Raw genomic sequence first — 25,356 nt, forward strand, 5'->3', positions numbered from 1 at the left:
ACACGCGTCAAACAGAAAGTGTACTTCGGTGCGTTTCACGCGTATAAAATAAAAATTACCGTTTACCATAAAGAATTGAAATTTTAGTAAGAAGCAATAGAAATTTGCCACGTTCGCCTTATTATTGCCAATAAAACTGCTATGTATTTTGTACGAGGAAAAATTTGATTATTCTTTGTGGTATATCGGTTATTCCCCGTGCGATGTTTAACGAACAAATTTTACAAACTGAGTCGATTATTTTCACGTTATATCGAGAATATTGGAATTGTTTGCGTAATCTTGTCTCTCTACGAAATGCATGGATATTTTCACGTGTATGTCGGCGTATTCTCGATAACAATATAATATATAATATAACACATATAATGGGATTAAATTTTTTGGTCGGACGTGTCGGACAAATTACGAGAAACGCGCAATTCCACAAACGCGAACTTGGAAAGCTGGTCGACCAACTACGAGTCGCAAGTGGAAAACTATGTCGTTGCACAGCAACCGCTGCAAATCCTACGCCTCTCGTGGAGAACATTTGCCCAAATTTATATCGTCGAAAGGAAATTCATTTCGAAAATGCGCCGCCTGTTGGAAAAATGAAATTCTAAGGAGTTCTGTTTCGTACCCCGTTTCGAAGAATTTCACACTGAAAAGACCCACTGAATCTCTTACATCGTTTGTTCATTTTTCTTGTTTATGAATTTTGTAATTTTGCTGCAACTTTGAAATCTTGTGTAACCATAAAAATGTAAGCCATCGTCGTTTCGCTTTAATTTCGTTGCAAAATTTATAACACGAGCATTTCCCCCGTGTTTGACGCGTAAACTCATCATCGCCTGTTTTATTTGCGCAGCCCACCAGAGATTTGCAAAACTAAATTCCGTAGTTAACCAACTGGTTAATAGGAGAAATAACTTTCTACGTAGGTCGCATCACGCCAGTTACGAAGTTGCGAAATTGCATAAAAATCCCAGGTCTATTTATTCGTCCGACGTACTTCGTACGAGTGGAAAATCATGGCGTTTCACGATCACCGAGGATTGGAATTCGGTCTCAGGGTCGTAGCCATAGACCCATGATTCATCGCCTATAACGACTTGTTTGAACGTTTTAGCTTCGCTTCTAATCGATTTCAAATTGTCCTGCACGACTTCCATATCTCTTCATCCACGTTCTTCGTTTCTCGGTCATCGTCAGATGTAACTTGCGATATTCCTGATTTTCCACTCGTACAAATTGAGGTACCGTTGCTGGCTAGCCATCCGGAGAGTCATACGCTTTGTAGGGTCGCTCATTAAGGTGCCCCATAAATGACGAAGCCATATTTTCTACATCGGCTCTAATTACCGTATAATTGCCAATAACTAATTACTCTACAGCACTCAGTTAGAGAGACAAACATATTTGGATCGTTTATGGGTCGGTTTCTTTGTGGACAGATCTCGTGCAAACGAATCTTAAGATATTTTACGCATATAACACGCAGATAGACACGCAGATGTCGAAGCTGAGTTACCCAAGACGAGCTACCTCGATGGTTCTTTCAATTTTCTAGATAACGAGAAACGTTTAAGGAACGAGCTTTTAGATTTCAAATCAGAGGAGCCAACAGTTCCGTTAATAAAAGGAGAACAGAGTATTTTGTTTCAGAAACGTTAGCATGATTTCTCATCCATTATTACATATATAAAGTCTGTGACTTTCAGTGACCTCGACTGATCATTGAGATTCTCTTGAGAACCGTAGGTGTTGGAAAAATACATGGTTCCATTAAGAAAAGAAAAATGTACGTAATCTGCGAATCTTTCAAGTGCTTCCATCTGATAAAACGTTTGGACCTCCATGTAAGGACTCGTTGTCGGAAACAAACAATTTCTGTTTCAAACACTTTTTCTTGTCTCCAAAATTAAAAGAGATATTTCAGTGGCTCATCCTGAGTGACTCATCCTCTGTATACGTAATTATACAGGAGATATAATACATTTTAATACAACAATACACACGATACGACCTAGGAGTTTACAATGTTACGATAGAATCGCTGATAGTAAGGATCCTTCAACCAGTTACCTGGCTGCGACCTCTTTGAAAAGTGTGTACCTACAACGTGTCGCAAAAAGTAAGCCACGATGTATACTTGTCAAGCACAGAGCACGTGTGTTTGTTGTAACACAGAATTAAGTTGTAACGAAACGATCGTTTCCCTTCTTTTTCCTTTTTTCTCTACTCACGACGAGTATACTCGACATAACAAAAAATATTGGCACTTCTTCACGACGAGTATACTTGTCAAACACAACAGAGCATGTGTGTTTGTTATAACACAGAATTAAATTGTAACGAAACGATCGTTTTTCCTCTTTTTCCTTTTTTCTCTACTCACGACGAGTATACTCGACATAACAAAAAATATTGGCACTTCTTCACGACGAGTATACTTGTCAAACACAACAGAGTATGTGTGTTTGTTGTAACACAGAATTAAGTTGTAACGAAACGATCGTTTCCCTTCTTTTTCCTTTTTCTCTACTCACGACGAGTATACTCGACATAACAAAAAATATTGGCACTTCTTCACGACGAGTATACTTGTCAAACACAACAGAGCATGTGTGTTTGTTGTAACACAGAATTAAGTTGTAACGAAACGATCGTTTCCCTTCTTTTTCCTTTTTTCTCTACTCACGACGAGTATACTCGACATAACAAAAAATATTGGCACTTCTTCACGACGAGTATACTTGTCAAACACAACAGAGCATGTGTGTTTGTTGTAACACAGAATTAAGTTGTAACGAAACGATCGTTTCCCTTCTTTTTCCTTTTTTCTCTACTCACGACGAGTATACTCGACATAACAAAAAATATTGGCACTTCTTCACGACGAGTATACTTGTCAAACACAACAGAGCATGTGTGTTTGTTGTAACACAGAATTAAGTTGTAACGAAACGATCGTTTCCCTTCTTTTTCCTTTTTTCTCTACCCACGACGAGTATACTCGACATAACAGAAAATATTGGCACTTCTTCACGACGAGTATACTTGTCAAACACAACAGAGCATGTGTGTTTGTTATAACACAGAATTAAATTGTAACGAAACGATCGTTTTTCTTCTTTTTCCTTTTTTCTCTACTCACGACGAGTATACTCGACATAACAGAAAATATTGGCACTTCTTCACGACGAGTATACTTGTCAAACACAACAGAGTATGTGTGTTTGTTGTAACACAGAATTAAGTTGTAACGAAACGATCGTTTCCCTTCTTTTTCCTTTTTTCTCTACTCACAACGAGTATACCCGACATAACAAAAAATATTGGCACTTCTTCACGACGAGTATACTTGTCAAACACAATAGAGTATGTGTGTTTGTTGTAACACAGAATTAAGTTGTAACGAAACGATCGTTTCCCTTCTTTTTCCTTTTTTCTCTACTCACGACGAGTATACTCGACATAACAAAAAATATTGGCACTTCTTCACGACGAGTATACTTGTCAAACACAACAGAGCATGTGTGTTTGTTGTAACACAGAATTAAGTTGTAACGAAACGATCGTTTCCCTTCTTTTTCCTTTTTTCTCTACCCACGACGAGTATACTCGACATAACAGAAAATATTGGCACTTCTTCACGACGAGTATACTTGTCAAACACAACAGAGCATGTGTGTTTGTTATAACACAGAATTAAATTGTAACGAAACGATCGTTTTTCTTCTTTTTCCTTTTTTCTCTACTCACGACGAGTATACTCGACATAACAGAAAATATTGGCACTTCTTCACGACGAGTATACTTGTCAAACACAACAGAGTATGTGTGTTTGTTGTAACACAGAATTAAGTTGTAACGAAACGATCGTTTCCCTTCTTTTTCCTTTTTTCTCTACTCACAACGAGTATACCCGACATAACAAAAAATATTGGCACTTCTTCACGACGAGTATACTTGTCAAACACAATAGAGTATGTGTGTTTGTTGTAACACAGAATTAAGTTGTAACGAAACGATCGTTTCCCTTCTTTTTCCTTTTTTCTCTACTCACGACGAGTATACCCGACATAACAAAAAATATTGGCACTTCTTCACGACGAGTATACTTGTCAAACACAATAGAGTATGTGTGTTTGTTGTAACACAGAATTAAATTGTAACGAAACGATCGTTTCCCTTCTTTTTCCTTTTTTCTCTACTCACGACGAGTATACTCGACATAACAAAAAATATTGGCACTTCTTCACGACGAGTATACTTGTCAAACACAACAGAGTATGTGTGTTTGTTGTAACACAGAATTAAGTTGTAATGAAACGATCGTTTCCCTTCTTTTTCCTTTTTTCTCTACTCACGACAAGTATACTCGACATAACAAAAAATATTGGCGTTTCTTCACGACGAGTATACTCGTCGAAAATAGCTAACTGGTTAATGATATCCAGCTTTGCCATGGATGTAACGTGTCGGGCGTACGTTCGTGTGATCTTCTACGTGCCGTGAATCGTCGGGAGAAGCCGAGGACGGGTTTTCCCGCCTCGTACCTCGATTTTCTCTGCCCTCGCCGAGAGGCAATCGCTGCATCCGATAGCAGACACAGTGATTCTCGTCTGGCGCCAAGCGGATCGTATGCCCACCGGTATACACACCCTTCGTAACAGGAAGAGAACGAGTTTTTACGTTAAATTTTAACGAAATTATCGGCTCGTCCCGCGAGCAACGCCGCGAGCCAGCCATAAAGATAACGAGGCTTCTTATCGTCGCGCTACGTCTCGAGTGCTGCATCGCTTCAGAATTTTCTCTCGCGTTTATATATACGCACATTGTGCGTAAGCACGTTCGTTCGCCATTGACACTATTACGATAACACGCGACAAGAATGTAATTGGAAAAACATCTTGTTAACAAGTTCACTGCGCGTTCGATTTTCATTTTCTATAATGGTTTACTTTAACTGTCTCGCATTAGCTTGTACTTAAGGCATAGCCTTGTTAGACTGTACGTTCGGCTACATCGTTGAAACGCAATAGTTTCGAAGAACCGACGCAATCATAGACATTATGTTTCTTTAATTTCCTTGGAATTTACAATTCCTTATCGCTATCTTCTTGCGGCTGATAAATTTAGGAAAATATAGGTATTTTTAATTCTAATTTTAACGCGTTTCGTTATTTTTATTTTATTCTACCAGCGTGACGCGATGAAACGGCGAGATAAATAATTAATTTCGAAAATTGACAAAACGATCCCGCATTCTTCGCGAAGAATAAAAAACAGAGATAAATAAAAAGTCAGAAGGTTTCGGTAAGATCGTTCTATGAACGAACGAATAATAGAATCTTCTTTCGAAAGCGTGTCAAATTGACACAAGTGGCGGCTGAGGGTTCGGAAATTCAATGCTAATTACAGTGGCTACAAAAAATATTTGTACGCCGTTCTACGATATTTACATCGACGTTTACGTACTAATTAATCAAGTGCAAATATTACATTGACTTTTATATCGCTACACGGTGCCTCTCCTATGACTACGATACTTTGTTACGATACTACGAATAAATTATGCAACCTGATGAAAAGACTGGTTCGTTACAGGCTAGCAGTATGTACAAAAGCTTTTCGTAGCTGTACGTGTAGCTTTACGTTTCTGGATAATGTGAAATCAAACGCTTTATAAAAAATGAAGTGGGTCAATTTGGCTTCTCAGAGCATCGTATTCGTATAAACCGGAAAATCTATAGAACTATCGTTATAAAAAGTATTTCAAGAACGTACTTGTACATATGACAAAAAAAGAAAAAAAGAAGAAAGGAGCACCGTTACATGAAAAGAAGAGCGAATTCTGGGAGCGAGTGGGTGGTGAAAACGCGTTTCAAGGGGAAGCTCTTTTTATCGGCCAGCACAACTGCATATCGCGACCAGTAAAGGTCAACGAGTGCAAGGAATTAATCGAGCTTTCCAGAGCTGTGCAGGTCGGCCGAGTAATCCCACGCGGGCCGACGACGACGACGATGATTTAAAAACGAATATCCTGGATCGGTATTTGGCGAGTAAATGCGGATCTTCGCGCGGCGATGAACACAGACGAATAAAAGGCGTGGAATGACGCGCATAATACGCCTGAGAACAATAGTCGCCCATTTCTCCTCCTTTCTTTCTTTCTTTCCTTCATTCTAGCGTCTTTGCTTCTTCGTTTTTAGCGTAGGATTATACGTCTTTGTTCTGCGGTAATTTCGTCGAAAAATGGTGTTGCGAAATTTCGACACGCGGTGACACGCACAGTCACTGTGGTCAGGATGATACGACTCAGCATAAAAATAACGATTTTTTTCGCTTAACTCTTGATTGTTCGCTATGGGATCCTGAAGCGTCTCGGACGTTACAGACATCGTGGTAATTTCGATCTAAAATGATAATAAACGAACGAAATAATAATCAAATTTCTTAGTACGATCTTTAATTCTGCTCAGACTCTGTGTCTCATAAATCGAGACTTTTCATTGACGCAACACGTAGGATCCTCAGAGTACCGCTTCGACGTTGATTTCATTTTCCTTCGTCTTTCGCGTTTCATAGCTGAGTCGATGCACAAAACGTGTTCTTCTGTTACCACTTGTATTACGTTAGCTCGATAGAAACACGTCGATGTAGATATTATCGGTTACGAAGATATAAAGCTTCAGGAAATGGATGGTGGAATAGGAACAAACTGGAAATTGAACAATTGCAGATGAGTATCGAATACCATGCGAGCCACGAAAGCCTGGACAAACAAGAAATTGTATGCTTTGCTTAATGAACTTACTTTGAAGATTAAAATTGGACACCCTGTATGTGAGCTGTAGAAACACTCCACAAGTTGAGATCAATTTCAGCAGTCTTTTGGGGTTGAACGCGAAGAACTGGGACTTTATAAATGTCATTTAGATGCTGCTCGAGCGAAATGAAGTTCTAAGTAAAAGACGATGAGTATAAAAGTTGCTGACTAAATTTAAATTACAAAATAAATCCAGGAAATAGAAGCCAACCCCAGTGATCATTTTGTCTCTCCTCTTTCATATTCTTTCATTCTCTTTGGTTCTGTGTGTGGCTCGTATTTTGAAAGCGGGATACGTGGTCGGAACAGGAAACGCCATGGGAGAGTGAGCAATCGGTATTCCATGGCTGTGTCACGGAGAGCCTCCACGAGAACCGGACCTAGACTCACTCTGCACTCGTCCCTTCTAGCTCTTGATTTTTCCTTCGATACGACTCTTTTCCTACGCCTATTTTACGTAACACGACTAATGACCACGTACACCGCGGATGATTATGCAATTTCAATGCGTTCATCAACGTAACTGGCTCGCAAGAGTCAAAGGAACAGCGAAATAAAACGTTCGTTAACGCGTACAACGTGACAGATTTTCTACCATTTTTCGGTCGCTTTTAGTTGAAAAATGTCTAGAACGCTGTACACGCTTTTACTCGAAGAATGTCCAGAAACGAGAAATGAAAACGTTGTATCAACATAATTTCATTCTTTCAGGAAGAGATGCAACACGAATAAAAACTCCGCCCACGAGTTATTAATGCAACGAACGCGTTATTTCGCATATTCTCTACATTTTCGCGGATCACGCTTGTGCTTTTATATGTCGCACAAATGCACAAACGTCCGCGATCAACCAAACGACTAATTTCCGATCGACGAGCTTCGTCCCTTGACACTAGAACTACCGATAGTTAACACGAAGCTATTTCTACCAAAGTCAGTGAAAATGACTGGTCTTTAAAAATACGTAATGATAGAATATTTTTATATTTATTGATTTCTTACGTTCTTTCAGAAGGAATTCCACGTTGTGTAGTACATTTTTAGTATTATTAACGACGATCCCTAAAATGATCCCTAAACGAGGGTCGACACATTTATAAAATTGTAGAACCAGTCGTTTTCACCTCTGTGGTATTTCTAGCGTCAGCATCAAGCGATCTAGCGATCGATCCGCAATTTTCCCGATAACTGATATCGTCATATCGAACGATACGCAGTACAAATATAAAAAACGTGTGGCAAGTTGTACAAAGCGAGGAACCTGGCTAATTGAGTTCGATAAACGGATTGCAGGACCCTTTTACACTTCGACAAGTGCCAGCCATTTTCACTGGTATTGGTATAAGTAGCCCTGATAGAAAATTATTTTCAGTTTGAATACGTAAAAAGCAAAATGAAATTCATTACATTATTCTTTTAGTTATCGTTGCGAAAGTCGTTACATCATTGTGGAAAAAGATATAACACGAAGTAGGAATTTTAAAATAAAATTGTAAAACCAGTCGATTTGACTGATGTGGTAGTTATAGCGTTAAAGCAAGAACTTTCAACGAAATTCTTCTTCCAATTCACTTTGCCGATTTTAATGAATTTAAATGGGATTCTCGCTGATCTCTGGCAATCTCGGATATTCAGGGAAACGAAGGAAATCCATTTCGCAGAAGAATATTGATAAGCAGAGAAGAGAATAGCGATAAAAGTAACAGACGATCCTCTTAAGGCGACCGGAGAATTTACGTCAGATGCAAATCCGGCGAGGACTGCAGACGTGAAAAAATGTTGTACAGAGGTGGGACGTGGACGTCGCTGTGTCGGACGTGGCACGATATCGATTTCGTGATCGCAAAACGATATCCGTGGCTCGGTTAACGGATACCAGACGGCGGATCCAAGACTCGGTCACGGGGTACTTGTCATCGAGAAAGTCTTTCTTCCTCTTCCTCTGGTATAAACGAGATTAGCACAGAATGAAAGCAGCATCCACGTGTTTTTCGCGTTGCCATCACGGTGAAAGACGTTGTTGCGTCGGATAACGTGTCGAAAGTTCTTCTAACGATGCTTTCCGATCGAATTAAACTCGAGCGAATGGAAGAGACAGGAGGAGGGGAATGACAGAGTCAACTCTTTCGAGGATTTTTCTTCTCACGGCGAGGACAATGGTACAGTTGATATTTGGATATCTGGAACGAAGAAGGATGAAGTAATATATTCCTCTTTAAGGAGAAGCTATAAGCGATGATTTGAATACAGAGGATAAATAGAAGAAGAGAAGATACGGATATGAAAGAAGAGATAGGGAGAGTGTAAGAGAAAAGATGCTCCCTTTAAAGGAGAAAATGCAGTTGATATTTGAATATAAATGATATTTAAGTACCTGAGACGAAGAATATGCGGAAAAATATTCCTCCTCCTTCGAGGCTTCTTACAGTTACCTTAGATTTAGATTCTTAGATCTTCTCCTTGGATTCTTCGTTTATCCCTCGCATTCGAGTATCAATTATATCTTCTATTTTCAATATTTGAATATAAGACACTCGAACATAAGAAGCATAGACGAAAAAATATAATTTATATTTCATTATAAGCGATATCGAGGTACTTGAAACGGATAATCTACGGAAAAGTACTCCTTTCCAAGCGGCAAGTATAATTCGTATTTAAATATAATTGATATTTAGGTATCCCGGGCGAAGAATCTACGAAAAATATTCCATTAAAGAATACAAGAGTATATATAGAGAAAATATTCCCTCGAGGAAAGACTTCTTTTCGTTTAGGCACGATTATATACGAATATCAAAATTCGCTCGTGTCTCTCAATTTTTTACTAAAATGAATAAAGAAGATTTCGAGAACTTCGATCGATTCCATTTCGATGATCGGAAACAGTACATTACATTAATTATTAGGTAAATTCCTACGGATATCTTGGTCTTCGAATGCTTCATTTTTTTTATTCCAATTAAACATATACCTACATTTTTTACGAATACGTATATGCATTGTGGTCTTCGGATGCCTCGATCATCGTTGCAATCAACTATTATGTTAGGTTGGCAACTAAGTGATTGCGGGTTTTGTCAATACCATCTATTGGCAAAGTCCGCAATCACATAGTTGCCAACCTAATATTTAGATTCTTATGGGTATACGCATGGCGATATTCAAGCAAGCGGCAGCTTATAACGAACAACGTAACAAGATACGAACAATCGTCCGAACGCTGTAGCAACACAATGGAACAGCTTAGAGAATTGTAACAGTTCACGGAGGGAAGTTCTGCTCGCGAATGAAAATTATTATTTTTCGTGCTAGTGGTTTTGCTCGCAAGATCGAAAGGAAAAGGAAGATGGCGTTCTCCTCGAAGCAAATTACCTTCCAGTTATTCATAGACTTTATACGATACAGATATAGGTGCGAATGAATGCGCCCATGGACATCACGGGTCACTTTTACACGAGAATACAACGTGAATGGCTGGAAACCAGTGATTTCGTCTCTCTGGCTGAACGTGTCGACACGAGCCATCGGTTTTAAAGGTCGTCCCCGAGGACTGAGCCACTGGATCACAATTTTTTCTCTCCTCTCCCCTAGTCCGTGTTATATAAGCCCGATTTTCGATATAGATCACGCCATTTAACCTGCGCCTGTTCCAGTTCTTCTGTCGCGGACGGAAACTGGCTCGCGCGTTCGTTTTCTCGGCTAAAACCCTTTGAAAGCCCTACAGATGGCAGCCCTTGTTTCCGCGCGACGAATTTCCTGTTTCGAAATCTCTCATTTATCAACCGGACGGATGTTGACGTCTCGCCGGCCGAATACGGCCCACCTTTTTCCTCGTTTGTTCGCAATAACCGACAGAGCCACTCGATTCTTTCATTATCGCTTTAAGCTTCGGGCTTCTGCTGCCCTCCTTGGATCGGACGACGTATCATAGCATCTCTTGCTATTATTCGACTTTTAAGTTGCCCGTGCGTTTTACCTTTTGAGTGGAACGAACGTTTTACGGACTGTTACGGATCGACGATTGAACACCTTACATCGAATAGCACATAATGGGATCCGCTGACGCAATTACGAAGCGACGTAATCCAGCGTTTTTGGTATTTTTCAAATTTCAAGTTTCTTGCGTCTTCTTTTCTTTCTTTGCCGTTTCGAGCAAACTTACGGCGGCGTTACACGGCGGTTGATATGGGATAACAACTAAGCAGATTAAATCGAATTGCGCGAGATGGAGACTGTAGTGTAATTTCGTTATTCATGAGTCGAAAAGAAAGAATAAATTACAAACCAGTCGATAATGGAAAAGAAAACAGCACCGTGCTTCACCTTCCTGTCCATCTTTCAAGATATAGAGAAACGTGACAAGTTGCTCGTGTTTCTGTATCTCGCAGATTTATTAGTTTCGTTTCAGCCTGTCGGATTTGAAACAAATTTGACGAATTTTTAACTTACAAATTTATAAAAATTGATTTATTAATTTTTGAACATTGCACGAATTGCGATTATTATCACAAATATCCGCGGTTATCGTCAACGACAGTGTCCCGAGATTCCGTTCGCGTTCTTACTTCTTGCCTCTTCGGTTTCCTCTTTATCGCGACTATCTGGCTGGTTATCGACTGTAAATAAACGCGTGAATGGAAACGATGGAAATTCGTGAATTAAGGAATGGTTCGTTATCTCGACCGTTATCTCGACCTTCTAATGGGAACTGTACTTGTGACATCATACTTTGCCGAGTACAACATGGTCATAAGCAAAGAGCGGGGCGAACAGTTTCTTCGTGTTTGCGATGATGTGCCATTCGTTTCTACCGTTCGGTCGCAAGAAGACAACGACAGGAAGAAAAGGCGAGGGAAGAGACGACGTAGGGAAGAGAAAAGGAACGAAGAAGGGAGGAATCCAAAGGCAACGAAGCAGCGTTTCCCAACGTTGCGCGTCTCAGTCGCCACTTCGTAAACTTCTCGAAGAAAAACTCGGCCTACCGTTTGAAATATTATCAACCACTGTACGATAAAACCGTGTACGAAAACAGAAATTAGATAGAAAAAAGGGAAAAAATTCGACGACTATCCAAATCTAAACAAATTTAAACGTTCTACGAGACGACGCTACTTCTTCACCAAACTCGTTCAAACTTCTTCGAAACAATGCCTTGGGCGCAAAAATCCCATTTTACCCAACTTATTTTCGCACGTAGAATAACCTTCCGCCAGTTGTCCATTCCAGTCTAATCGAGAATTAGTGGAACGAGCAGACGCGTAACCGACAACTTTTCAACGTCGATTTTCACCGAGCCAAGTCCCCAACGTGGTTTTGCTACTCTCGAGTCACAGAATCTGCCTAACCTCGTCCGTGCAACGTATTACGGCTCGCCCTTGTATTTGCAAAAGATAACGCAGGATTACGTCTCGAAAATGACAAAGATTCCATGGCGCAACGTGGACAGGTTGGGCAACGCTGGGATAGAAGGAGGCGCTGCATCGCGAGGTCTGGAAAACGCATTGTTTAGGCTGCACTTACACCAACCTAGCGGTGGGTGTGTCACGAGCGTGAAATACCGGCGAAGTGACTACGAGAAGAGAAAGAGAGAAAGAGAGAGGGAAAGAGAGATAGGAATCCACTTGGCCGATGCTCGAGCCACGTCGGAGATTACAGTGGACCTCGTCTATTCCGCTCGACGTGTGCTGCCTAACCTCTACTCGGCTCCATTGGTCCCGCTTTCTACAAATTAATTACCTTCGTGCTCTACGGACCACAAAGTCGCAGAGATACGCGTTCAATTAAAAGTTGCGAGCTCGTTTCCGAAAAAGCAACCCAGAAACGAACGTGCCACCTAAGTACAAACTCCCTCCAGCCATCTCTCTCTTTAATCGGCGGAAATCGATTCTAAATTCGGTGGAGGCAACTGTTCCACAGTGAAATTGCAGGTTAAACCGTTTAGGATCTGAATTGTCTTGATATTTCGATTTAGTAATGTGCCTTTCTATTTTTTTTTTTTTTTTTTTTTTTGTCAATTTATATCATTGAATTCTATCGGACAGGCACTGCAAAAGGTGAAATTTCGAGAACGAAAGGATCGATAATATTTTCATGCTCTGTACCACTTACCTGCTCTTTCATCTAGATCTTAGGATTTTTATGAAATTCGGAGAAAGTTAAGCGCTTTGTATAGATACGATGAACTATCTTCTTGAAATTGTAGAAATTCTTCTTGTATCTGTGATCTATGCAAGAAACTTGTACAGCGTATTTACCATTGTAATAAATTCTTTGCATTGCAATTACCAAGAGGGATATCAAGAATTTGCTCGGTATCTCTTCTTTTTTTCCTTTTTTTACTATCTCTTCTCTCATCTAAATCCTACAGTTTTATGAAATTCAGAGAAAGTTAAGTGCATCGTATAGATACGATGAACTGGCTTTTTGGAATCATAGAAATTCCCCTTGTATCTCTGATTTATGTAAACAGCTCCTATAACGTACTTATTACTCTGATATATTCTTTACATTGCAATTACGAGAAGAGATTTCAAGAATTTGATCAGCATTCTGTTCTTGTTACTATCTATCTCTTCTTTCATCTGGATCGAATGAAATTTAAGGAAAGTCAAATATTCTGCACCAACGGACAAACTACATTTTTCTTTTACATTATAAAAATTCTTCTCGCGCCACTGACTCTCACGACCAGAGCAAAATATATAAAATTCGCTCGATGCTCAACGTGTGTCAATGGATTGAACTGAATATTCATTCGTTCAACTGTATAAGAACGTAGCGGGTTCTTTGATCTTTCAGAGCTTCGTAAAGTCAACGCCAATGAAATGGGCGTCGATGTTGCATTATACGTTATTCCGCTAGCGCTATTAACTTTTACTGCATTATAATTGCAGAGTCGCTGAATGATTTGCACGGGTCAGAAAATGAATTCGTGTCTCCCTGTGAGCATTCGCTTCTACTTGTGATTCCACGCTTTCAAGATTCCATTAAAGCGAGCCGGATCACGGTAGAACGGCTCTGCATTCTGCCTCATGCAACTGGCGTCTGGTTTCTTCCGATAACGGAGATTCCTGGTGCTACGTTGCTCACGAACACGTTCACCGCGACATCTAACAGTCACCTGGTGAATAACCGTGTGCTGGCAGGGTAACAGCTGCGTAGGTGCATTCGATTTCACGCGACTTGCAGGCAACTGCGAGAGACACTTTCGCTAGAATATCATTTTATGCGATAAAACTTTAACGTATGTACACTGGCTCGCGAAATATATACATATAATATATTGTATTTACATGTTCAACATATGTACAATTATATTATTATATATAATTCTGTACGAGTACTTGTTGTATTATATTATACAGATACGATCGTTGTTATCAAATAAATAATTTAATATAGTAATTCCATATAGTTATATCTATATATACACATCAAATACTTCAATTTCTACAAACTTCGTAACATTGTTTTTTCTCCAAAATCGAAGTACGATGATTTTGTGATAATTCGTTTCACTTCTTACCGTATACGATAAGAGAAATATATACTATAGATGTATCAACGATTTTATTAAAGAGCGGATGTAATTTAAAGTTCGCGTTATAGATCAAATATCAAAGTGATATTAAAAATAGGACTGAGACTTTTGAACGATATTGTATACGCCCACCGACGATTATTTCTTGCTCGCGCGAAACGTTCGCGGAAACGAAGGTAACCTATAAAATTAAAGGGCACCGAGAAACTCTGCACCAAATTCAATGGAGTCCGCTGACTGCAAATGTGTACGTATGTACTTGTTGTTGGCAGAATACGAACGGCACATTTAAGTACGTATCACGTTGTTAGATAGACACGAATCGCTATTGTAGTAACTGTGAATCGTGCATCTTCATAAGCTTAGTCGAGCTCGTAGTTGCCTCATCCGTGATTATACGACGTACGTATAAAAAGAAGACTAAAAAGGAAACATCCAACAGATCTCACAAAGGACATAACCTAACATACAAACACTCACCACACTAAAGAAATAAATCAATCAAATTCGAAGATGGTATCCCACTGGGGGTAGTCATCCACATGTTATATTACTATATCACTAAGCTATAATATTTTACCAAATGTCCTACTGGACAAATTGTAAAATGTAAATAAATAAATAAAAAAAAAATACGACGTACGTATATTGTTCGCCTGCATAAGAGCGATAGTCCTTGAACAGTACAAAACAATTATATCAACAATTATAAAAATTGACTATAGATTGGTCAGGCGGCCAGATATTTCTGTAACTGTAAATATTCGGTTTTCAATATTCTGACTAATTTATTATTTGTCGGAATTCGAGTGTACCAGAGCCTACGACGTTACATCAACGCTTGTTAGCGTAGCTAATCGTTGGCATAGCAGAGATTACCGACTTCTGTGTAAATGTTACCCTGTTCAAATAATTGTACATCGTAGAATATACAATTATAGCTACATCAACGAATACGCTATCTAGGAGCGCAAGGCTGATACGAAGACATTTTAGGAGAAGACTGGTGCGACATCTCCGGGTCACTGATTTCGGTTTTGCACACTGACAGATCCCTTCGTCGTGCTTCTACACACACATTGTTAATAGCATCAGATGCTCTTAACGTTTTAACATTTTGTTCGAATTTTAAATTGAAAGAGGACCATTATTCGTAGGAACTGATCTCTCTTCTGATAATTCGTAGGAAAATATAATATTCTTTAGATAGAGTGTCATATCTTCTATATGTTTCATTTTACACGTGTACGGTGTTGCTTTGTAAGTACGCCACGTTTCTGGTGTTTCCAGGGTTTGCGATATTTACTGTTGGAATACGGATGTTCATGCGAATTTACATGGGTATAATTAATTACATTATGGGTACAATTAAAAAAGCGGAATCATACATACACAGAGATTGATTTCCAATTAAAATACATATTTAGATAGCTACTCTTATCTTTAATCTCTTATCTTTTATCTTATAAGTGGAACCGTTTTTATATTCTATGATTAATGACTCTTACCAACATGATAGAAGATCTTTAATGTAAAAGTTACTAATACTCACATATGCAAACAATTACCAATTTCAAGTAATTTTTTAAGTAAGTATTATACTCTCAGCATCATATATATATATCTGTATATTATGCATATTCTGTACAGTTTACGATCTTTCATAAAAGCACAAACATCCGCAGTCCATTCGTTATTAACGATGCATCGGTTAATTACGCAGGAACGACTTATTAAAAATGAGTCAGCGTATAAACATCTTGCTTGATGCGATGTTTCGCTAACCAGCTGTGTAACAACGTACGACAGGCGTGAATATCTTTGACGTTACAGGATCGTTCAGGCTAGAGATTCGATATAAACGAAAATATATCGACTAGGGGGATGGCGCACAGAGGATATATTTAAAAAGAAGCAAAAGCATGCACGGATCGATGCTGAATTTTAGTACTCGCCTGTAAATGGGCTTCTGATCGTCACGTTCATCCGGTGTATTGAGGAAATTGGCGTCGTTCACCGCCGAAGACGTGGATCCCCTCGGCGACCTTGGGCCGCCCTCCAGCTCCCCGATCAGGACTTCTGTCTGACCATTTTGGAAAGGACTGCTGGCACGTCGTTCACCGACTCTTCCGCCTTGCACCGGTGTCTGAAAATATGAATCATCGTCTCACCATGTCGAAATAACTCGCCGATGTGTTTAAACGTTTATCACGCGAAGCTTCTATGTCCACGTTGTACGCGTTATATGGAAAACTTGGGAACATTACGAGAAACTCTACTCTGTATTACTTTTTACATTTGTATCGTACGTTTCATATATTATAAAATGAATTTTGGCATATAAGTGAGCAACTATACCGTATTACTTTCAACGTCCACACTGTATGCGTTATATGGAACATTTTTAAACATTTTATTGGTAGCTCGACCGTGTTACCTTGTAATTTTATATTTCACAATTTTCATATGCGCATTTCCCAAATTTTCGATACATGTTTTATCGTAATTAGCTCGTCACCAGCGACTAAAATTATAATTACGTTCATCGTACACATAGAACCATCGTTGTATCAAGTTCCTGATATATTCCCTGTAAAAGGAAATAGTTAGAATAATTTCAATAATTTGTATATAATTTATATAATTTCATATAATAATATATAATTTGAATAAGAATGGAGAGCAGGAAAGCTCGCGTTCCATAGCAAAGAAACAAGGATATTTTGGTTAATTTTCACGGAATTCTTCAACAACGTTGCCCACGATTAATTATGCAGAAACGAATGGCGGATGGTGAATTACAATTCCGGGAAATGTTTACCTCACACTTAACCAATCGCACGGACGTGTTTACATAAGCATCATGAAGGAGAAATCATTTTTACCCGCGAGTTATAAAAATAGAAGCTAACTACCAGTTACTTTCAAGAATATTAAAAACATCGATCCTGTCGCAGCTGTCCTCCGACACTTGCTATTTCCTCATAATCGCGACCATATTTCCTTCAATTTTCATTTTGCTCTACTCGCTAAAACTTTAATTTCTGTAAATGCGCGAGATTGCGTCAATGTAATCCTAATACAAAATTTCTATTTCAAAAAGAAACGCGTATCTTCCACTCGCTGGGACTTTGATTTCTTCCCAGCAAGAGTCGATATCTACAAGCAGATCTGCATCTAGTAATCCTGGCTCGACTCTACCTAGAAAATTTCTCTTCAAGAACATTTTTGTTTCTACTTTTAGAAGAGACTGAGAGGGAAGTTACAGTCGCCAAAAGTTTGGTTTCTCCCAAATAGGAATATATCTTCCACTAGCTGAAAGTTTGATTTCTTCCCAGCAAGAGCATCTAGTAATCCTGGCTCGACTCTACCTAGAAAATTTCTCTTCAAGAACATTTTTGTTTCTACTTCTAGCAGAGACTGAGAGGGAAGTTGCAGTCGCCAAAAGTTTGGTTTCTCCCAAATAGGAATATATCTTCCACTAGCTGGAAGTTTGATTTCTTCCCAACAAGAGCATCTACAAGCTGATCTGCATCTAGTAATCCTGGCTCGACTCTAGCTAGAAAATTTTTCTGCTAAAACATTTTTGTTTCTATTTCTAGCAGAGACTGAGAGGGAAGTTGCAGTCACCAAAAGTTTGGTTTCTCCCAAATAGGAATATATCTTCCACTAGCTGAAAGTTTGATTTCTTCCCAGCAAGAGCATCTAGTAATCCTGGCTCGACTCTACCTAGAAAATTTCTCTTCAAGAACATTTTTGTTTCTACTTCTAGCAGAGACTGAGAGGGAAGTTGCAGTCGCCAAAAGTTTGGTTTCTCCCAAATAGGAATATATCTTCCACTAGCTGGAAGTTTGATTTCTTCCCAGCAAGAGCATCTACGAGCAGATCTGCATCTAGTAATCCTGGCTCGACTCTACCTAGAAAATTTTTCTGCTAAAACATTTTTGTTTCTACTTTTAGAAGAGACTGAGAGGGAAGTTGCAGTCGCCAAAAGTTTGGTTTCTCCCAAATAGGAATATATCTTCCACTAGCTGGAAGTTTGATTTCTTCCCAGCAAGAGCATCTAGTAATCCTGGCTCGACTCTACCTAGAAAATTTCTCTTCTAAAACATTTTTGTTTCTACTTTTAGAAGAGACTGAGAGGGAAGTTGCAGTCGCCAAAAGTTTGGTTTCTCCCAAATAGGAATAAACATCTACAAGTACAACCGTGTTTAATAACTCATCCATTCTAACTGTATCTAAGAACTTGCTATTCTAAAAAATGTCTATTTTTCTATATCCAGTAGAAATTGGAAAGAAGAACGTATCTTGTTCCACTCGTTAAAAGTTTGTTTTCTTCCAAATAAGAGTTAAATATCCACGAATATCCACCTGTAGATATCCGTGTACATCTGTAGATCCCTTTAGCAAGTTTACTTTGACTCTAGGCAAAAAAAACTTCCTATTACAAAAACTTTCCCTTTCCACTTGTAAGAAAGGATCGGCCGAAGAAGCCTTTTCTCGCTACAAAGTTTGATTTCTTCCGAATAACAGCGAACGTCTACAAGTAGAATTACGTTTGGTAAACCCTAGCTTAACTCTGTCTAGAAAATTCCTATCCTAAAGCATTCCTATCTTTCTGTTTGCCAGAGAAATTGAAAGAAAAGAACGTATTTCATTGCACTCACTAAAAGCTTCGTTTCTTCTGGACAGGTCTGCTGTTTCTCGGCCGCGTCCTTCCCTTCCTTCGCTTCTTTCGTCTCTTTCACTATGCCCTTAGGTATGGTACCGTTGCTTAGCTTAGGAGTGAAGACGTTCGTGATCTGTTCCCTACGACAGAAACACCAAGGCACATGAGATCGCGCGAGGAATCAACTTCCGACACACTAATGCCCCTCGCTAGGAGAACAGCGATGGTACGCGCGGTTGCATCGCAATGGGATATCAATCACGCCAATCGCAATTTCACGTATCCGGCTTGTAATTGTACTTCCCATCGCGGTGTGCCGCGAGTTTTCACATTTCGCGTTACATTGCACGTCGCCACGGTCGAGCGTATCTGCTGATAAAAAAGTCGAGCGTCTTTTTCGACCATCTGCTCGGTTAGTTTAACAAATCAAAGCACTCGAACACGGCCAACACGTTGACACCGTGACGATGAATCGATGAATTTAATTCAACGCGATTAAGAGAAGATAAATCGCGCGGATTAACAGATGCAAATGCGGTCGCAGAAAGAAGCGCGCAAATACGATACGGTACCTTACGGAAGTTAAACGTTGTACCGTAGCGTGTTTCCATCTATCGCGGCTCGCACAATATACAAAATTCACGTGGATGCGTGTTCGGACGAGCTGACGTTCTGACGAGCGAGATATCCCAGAGAACCGTAACGCACAGGCTGATAAAAATTCGTACGTGTACATATTTGATTATACCGAGTTGGCAACTAAGCGACTGCGGATTTTCCCATTGGGTGGTAATGACAAAATCCGCAATCACTTAGTTACCACCCAATATAAGAAATATTTGGTACACGTTCGAGGCAAGTCGCTTATGGCTATTGTTTTAGCTACTGTCAATTCCTTGTTTGACGATCTAAGGGAAAAGAGGTCGGTACACCTGATCAAATAGTTGGGTATTTTACGTTTCAATTCTCAAATTCTTAGATAAATGGTACATTGTTGGATCACGGATGACTACAGCGACCTGTGCTCGATTACTCAAATTCAGGATGTTCAGTTTTATCGTGTGTTTTATGTTCCCTGACAGAGATTTGACAGAGATCAGTAGATATAAAATTAAACGAAAACTTCTGCTTGGAGACTTTGAGAAGCTTACTGTACTTAAAATGTGTGGCGAAAAGTAAACGACGACGAGTATACTCGTGAAACGCAGAGTACGTGTAACTGTTACAACGTAGAATTAAATTGTGACGAAACGACCGCTTCAATTTTTGAATTTCATCGGCGACAGGGCTCGTCGTAACGCAAAATATCGCCATTTCTTCGCGACGAGTATACTCGTGAGAAACAGCTAACAGGTGGAATAACTTGATCGTCGTGGTTCCTGGTGATCCAACGATACCAGTTGAGAGTCAGAAATTTTTCCAGCACACCTGTGACCTCGTGCAGGACGCTGAGCGAAAATCGCTGCGCCGATGCGCGTGGTTGTTCACTGAGTTCGTCGGAACGTCGATATCGTTCGTTCGTTAAACGGCCGAATACGCGTTCACAGAAATCACAGACTGACGCGTTGACTGGACGAAGTTGCGCGGTCGTTCGTCGAAAGTTACACGGCCAAGCGAAAATCTTGCGTGGGCAAGTGAAATTATGTTCTTCTTAACGCGTTGAGAAGGTCGATAGCGCCAGCCATCTCCGGAAACAATCAGGATAACATCACCGTGGTGACATCCGCGCTAAACGAGTCGAACAAGATGGAAAATTAGTATTTTTGGCAAACTTTCAGGTTTAACACTCGACCGTGCGTCCGCCGACTGTCGACCTCGTCGATTTCTCGTCCGATCGAAACCGTTAAGCTTCCGTCCCGAATAAAAACGCCGTTGTACGCTGTTACGTCTCGATTGTCTACGCTGCACGATGTTTTAGATGCTCGTGAAATCCAGGCGTGCAAGAAAGAGAAAGAAAAAACGACGAGGACGTTAGAAGAGGCAGGGAGAACGATAGAAACTGGGAACAAAGAATGGAAACGATTAACGATGGAATAACGGATGGAAGAGAAACGGCAAGAATGAAATGCCACTTACTTGTCGACAAGCGTCACGGTAATTTGGTTGCCCGTCACATTTTTGCTCGCGCTGTCCCCGCTCGTGGACGCGACTGCCTCGTTGATCTGCACACACAGCAAACATCGAACAATCAGCTGGTTTGCCTCTACCGGACGACCGCTGTTCCTCGCGAAAACAAAAGAATTCCCAACGACGCTTCCCTATCGATGCATTCATTTTCCTCTACTCCCCCAATTCTCTCTCTCTCTCTCTCTCTCTCACTCTCTCCCTCTTTCTCTCTCTCGTCACGCTTTTATTGGAACCAGAAACAATCCATTCGATGAGCAGATTTTGTACAAATGTACAAGTGGAGCATTTTGTAGGACGTTGGTGCAATTTTGAATTTTTTTACCAATGTTTATAAACGTCAGTTAAACATAGGAATATTGTGTCTATAAGAACATCGCTTTTAATATTCTACACAACTTGACGTATCGCGCGACGAGCTTAGATAAAATCTATGTACCGTCGTGTTAATTCAAATAAGCGTAATCTGGTGAAACGGTGGTTTTGAGAGAAACGAGTTTTAGTATTCGACAACCTCGACATCCGTTTAATATACCATCCGAGATATCAACTATCGCGTGTATCTTCAGTTTCGATGCAGACACGATCTTCTCGTTTAATATGCATAAAGATGAACAGCTAACTCTTCTGCCAACCGGCAGTAATGACTTGATTTAAGCGAAAGTTGCAGATAGTCGCTGTTCTGGCTTGAACAAGGCGGTAAGAGCCTTTGGTCGCGGCTACAAACGCATAAACGTCCCAACATCGAACCAGAGTCACATTTTCATCCACCTGCAATTATTACTCTTTTATACCACTCATTTATACCAAGGGATCCTAACTTAATTATTCTTATTATTCCTTTCGTTTTATAAGAAAGCGGTAGATGCGCAACGTGTTTTCTCGTTATTTTATTGAATTACCTACGACCCATTTTATTCTGTTTCTACAAAATGGATTCACAGAACGATCCATAAAATAACAGAAAATAAAAAATGTTGCGCATCTATAATATTATTTCACTTATGAAACAAAAGAAACTTTTTGCTTGCCCGAGACAAGGACCAGGGGCGTCAAACGAATCAAAGAATTTCATTCGAAAGCGTTACATTCGCACACAAGGTCTCTCCGCGAGTATTCGAATAGTTTCGTCAGCCTGCGCAGATAATTTAGAAACGAGGGAAAAAGAAGGAAAACCGTGACAACGGTTTCGGGGTCGCAACCTGTGGAACACGCGCGGGTACAGCAACGTACATACACGAGCTGCATCGAACCAAGGACGCGCATGATCGCGTGGCCACCGCTCACTGCGCTCGTTTACTTTTGCATTCCGCATATTACGAGCAACCGCTGTCACGATTTTCCCTGTCAGTCGGCCCGTTCGTTTCAGAGTTATTTCAATGGATTATTTAAATCATAGTGAACGTCGTTGGTTGGCGAATACGTCACTGATTAGAATGTCCGATAGATGCCAAAGGAACACGCGAATGGAATAGGAACTAATTGTTTGAATACAATGGAGACAACCAGGCGATCGGCCACTTTATCTCGGCGATGCTCATCGTGCATGGGCACAGGAATTGGCTCTAATCGAGCCGCCATCGATTAACCATTTATCCACGCGATCGCTTCTCCAACCCAACCCCCCATTATCTTTCGACCTATTTCTTTTGGTTTTATTGCGGCAAACAGGAGAGAAAGAGAGAGAAAGAAGATGATTAATCCGTTAACCAGGATGGACGAATTAACTCGTCGCTGGGCTTCGCGATCTCTCGAAACGTGGCTGACGAAAATATTCGAACATTCGCATTTACAAATATAATGTTAGACGCAGACTGCGGGTATTTGAGCGCGTTTATGTTCCTAATATAATTATGAGAATGAAATATATGTATAGACAGATTTTCCTAATTTCCTTACGTGTAACGATGAATATCATTAATTCTATCTATCTGTACATCTGTGTCTACGTGGATGTATCTAGATATACATCAGACTTGTCGCATTTCCACAAACGTAATTAAAGAAGAACATTACAAGCTAATCGAGACGCTTTGCTACGAATATCTTCTTACGTTAGACGGATGTTGTGTAATGAGTTTTTGCGCGCTAAAATAAAGTCCACAGTCTACTCTTCTGAATAAACTGCTTATTCTGCATTCATAATCGCGTTCATCCTTCGCTCTTTTCAGTCTGTCTTCTTATTGGAACTTGTAGTCTCTGTGCGAGCTCACGCTGGTTCCAAACTTTTCGCCGCTCATCTACGTCCTGGAAGATCTAGAGATCGACGTGGAGTTTAATTTAAGAGCTAGCGCATCTACCGCGGAGCCAAAGTGTCGTGGCTGTTCGGTGTGAGCGGAACGTGGTCGAACGTCGACGACGGCCAACGTTGCGTCAATCACATCCGGAAGAAGCACCACCGACCAAGCTACGATACCACCGTGAACTCATCCGCACTCAAAGTTCTATTAATACGTTAAAATGAGACAAGTTGCTGTACCTCTTTGTCCAGAATATCGCACGGCTGGAACCTCCAGTGAGACGTGAGCCGCTTGAATCGTTCCTTCGCACGCCTGCAACAAAATCATGCACGTTCCATTATCGTCATCGAATACGTCATGTTCGTGAGAGCACGAACATTAAAGAACACATCGCAGATGAATAGCCTAAAATTAGAAGGTTGCAGGAAGTGCCACTGAACTTCGGTTAGGAGTAACGCCAACATTCCGCTCTTCAAACAATGAACGTTAAACGCGCGTCGTTGTACGACGATGCAGAAGAGTATTTTAAACTCGAACGTTAAGTCAAAGATTAGCGTTAAAGGTATTCAGTTGGGAATTACATTGGCGGAGAAGAAAATGGCACGGTGATGCACACAAGCTAGTTCTTTCACGCTGAATGAAGCTTCATGGAGAATTTCATCGATATGTAAATGAAGTTGTGATTGAAAAAAGAAGCATCCACTAATCGATGATATAGCATCACCTTTCCTTGGCAAATTTCTCTTAGTCCCTTCGTTCTTTGAACTAATGCTGGCAACTAAGTGATTGCGGATTTTGTCATTAGATGGTATTGATAAAATCTGCAACCACTTAGTTGCCAACCCGATACCAAGTAACAAAGTAGTTATAGCAAATTAATATAGCACCATCTTCCTTTAGCAAATTTCTTTTAGTCGCTTCATTCTCTGAACTAATGTTGGCAACTAAGTGATTGCGGATTTTGTCATTAGATGGTATTGATAAAATCCGCAACCACTTAGTTGCCAACCCGATACCAAGTAGCAAAGTAATTATAGCAAAGTAATTATAGCAAATTAATTATAGCAACACCTTTCCTTGGCAAATTTCTCTTAGTCCCTTCGTTCTTTGAACTAATGCTGGCAACTAAGTGATTGCGGATTTTGTCATTAGGTGGTAATGATAAAATCCGCAACCACTTAGTTGCCAACCCGATACCAAGTAGCAAAGTAATTATAGCAAAATAATATAGCACTACCTTTCGTTTCTCTTAGTCGCTTCGTTCTTTGAACTAATGTTGGCAACTAAGTGATTGCGGATTTTATCTATTAGATGGTATTGATAAAATCCGCAATCACTTAGTTGCCAACCCAATAATAAGTAGCAAAGTAATATAGCAGCATCTTCCTTTGGCAAATTTCTCTTAGTCGTTTCATACTGTGAACTAATACTGACAACTAAGTGATTGCGAATTTTATCATTGGAGGTAATGGCCGCAATCACTTAGTTGCCAACCCAATACCAAGTAGCAAAGTAATTGTAGCAAAGTAATATAGCACCACCTTCCGTTAGTAAATTTCTCTTAGTTGTTTCATACTGTGAACTAATACTGGCAACTAAGTGATTGCGGATTTTATCATTAGGTGGTAATGACCGCAATCACTTAGCTGCCAACCCTATACCAAGTAGCAAAGTAATTACAGCACCACCTTCCCTTGGCAAATTTCTCTTAGTCGCTTCGTTCTCTGAACTAATGTTGGCAACTAAGTGATCGCGGATTTTGTCATTAGATGGTTTTGACAAAATCCGCAATCACTTAGTTGCCAATCCAATACCAAGTAGCAAAGTAATTGTAGCAAAGTAATATAGCAGCACCTTCCGTTAGTAAATTTCTCTTAGTTGTTTCATACTGTGAACTAATACTGGCAACTAAGTGATTGCGAATTTTATCATTGGTGGTAATGACCGCAATCACTTAGCTGCC

At 40.0% G+C, this 25,356-nt stretch overlaps 1 protein-coding gene across 3 annotated transcripts in view; it reads right to left on the reverse strand.

Moving 5' to 3' along the window:
- The window catches only part of LOC126863447 (uncharacterized), a 135,575-nt gene that overhangs the window by 78,492 nt on the left and 31,727 nt on the right, over positions 1 to 25,356 (reverse strand). For all 3 annotated transcript variants that reach the window (XM_050613622.1, XM_050613623.1, XM_050613624.1), the window contains 4 exons: positions 23,633 to 23,705; positions 21,106 to 21,191; positions 19,028 to 19,169; positions 16,316 to 16,506 (listed from right to left, as the gene is read on the reverse strand). In XM_050613622.1, coding sequence (XP_050469579.1) covers positions 16,316 to 16,506; positions 19,028 to 19,169; positions 21,106 to 21,191; positions 23,633 to 23,705 — 492 coding nt within the window. The remainder of the gene's footprint in view (positions 1 to 16,315; positions 16,507 to 19,027; positions 19,170 to 21,105; positions 21,192 to 23,632; positions 23,706 to 25,356) is intronic.

The sequence above is a fragment of the Bombus huntii genome, chromosome 3, assembly GCF_024542735.1.
Source record: "Bombus huntii isolate Logan2020A chromosome 3, iyBomHunt1.1, whole genome shotgun sequence".
Lineage (NCBI taxonomy): Eukaryota > Metazoa > Arthropoda > Insecta > Hymenoptera > Apidae > Bombus > Bombus huntii.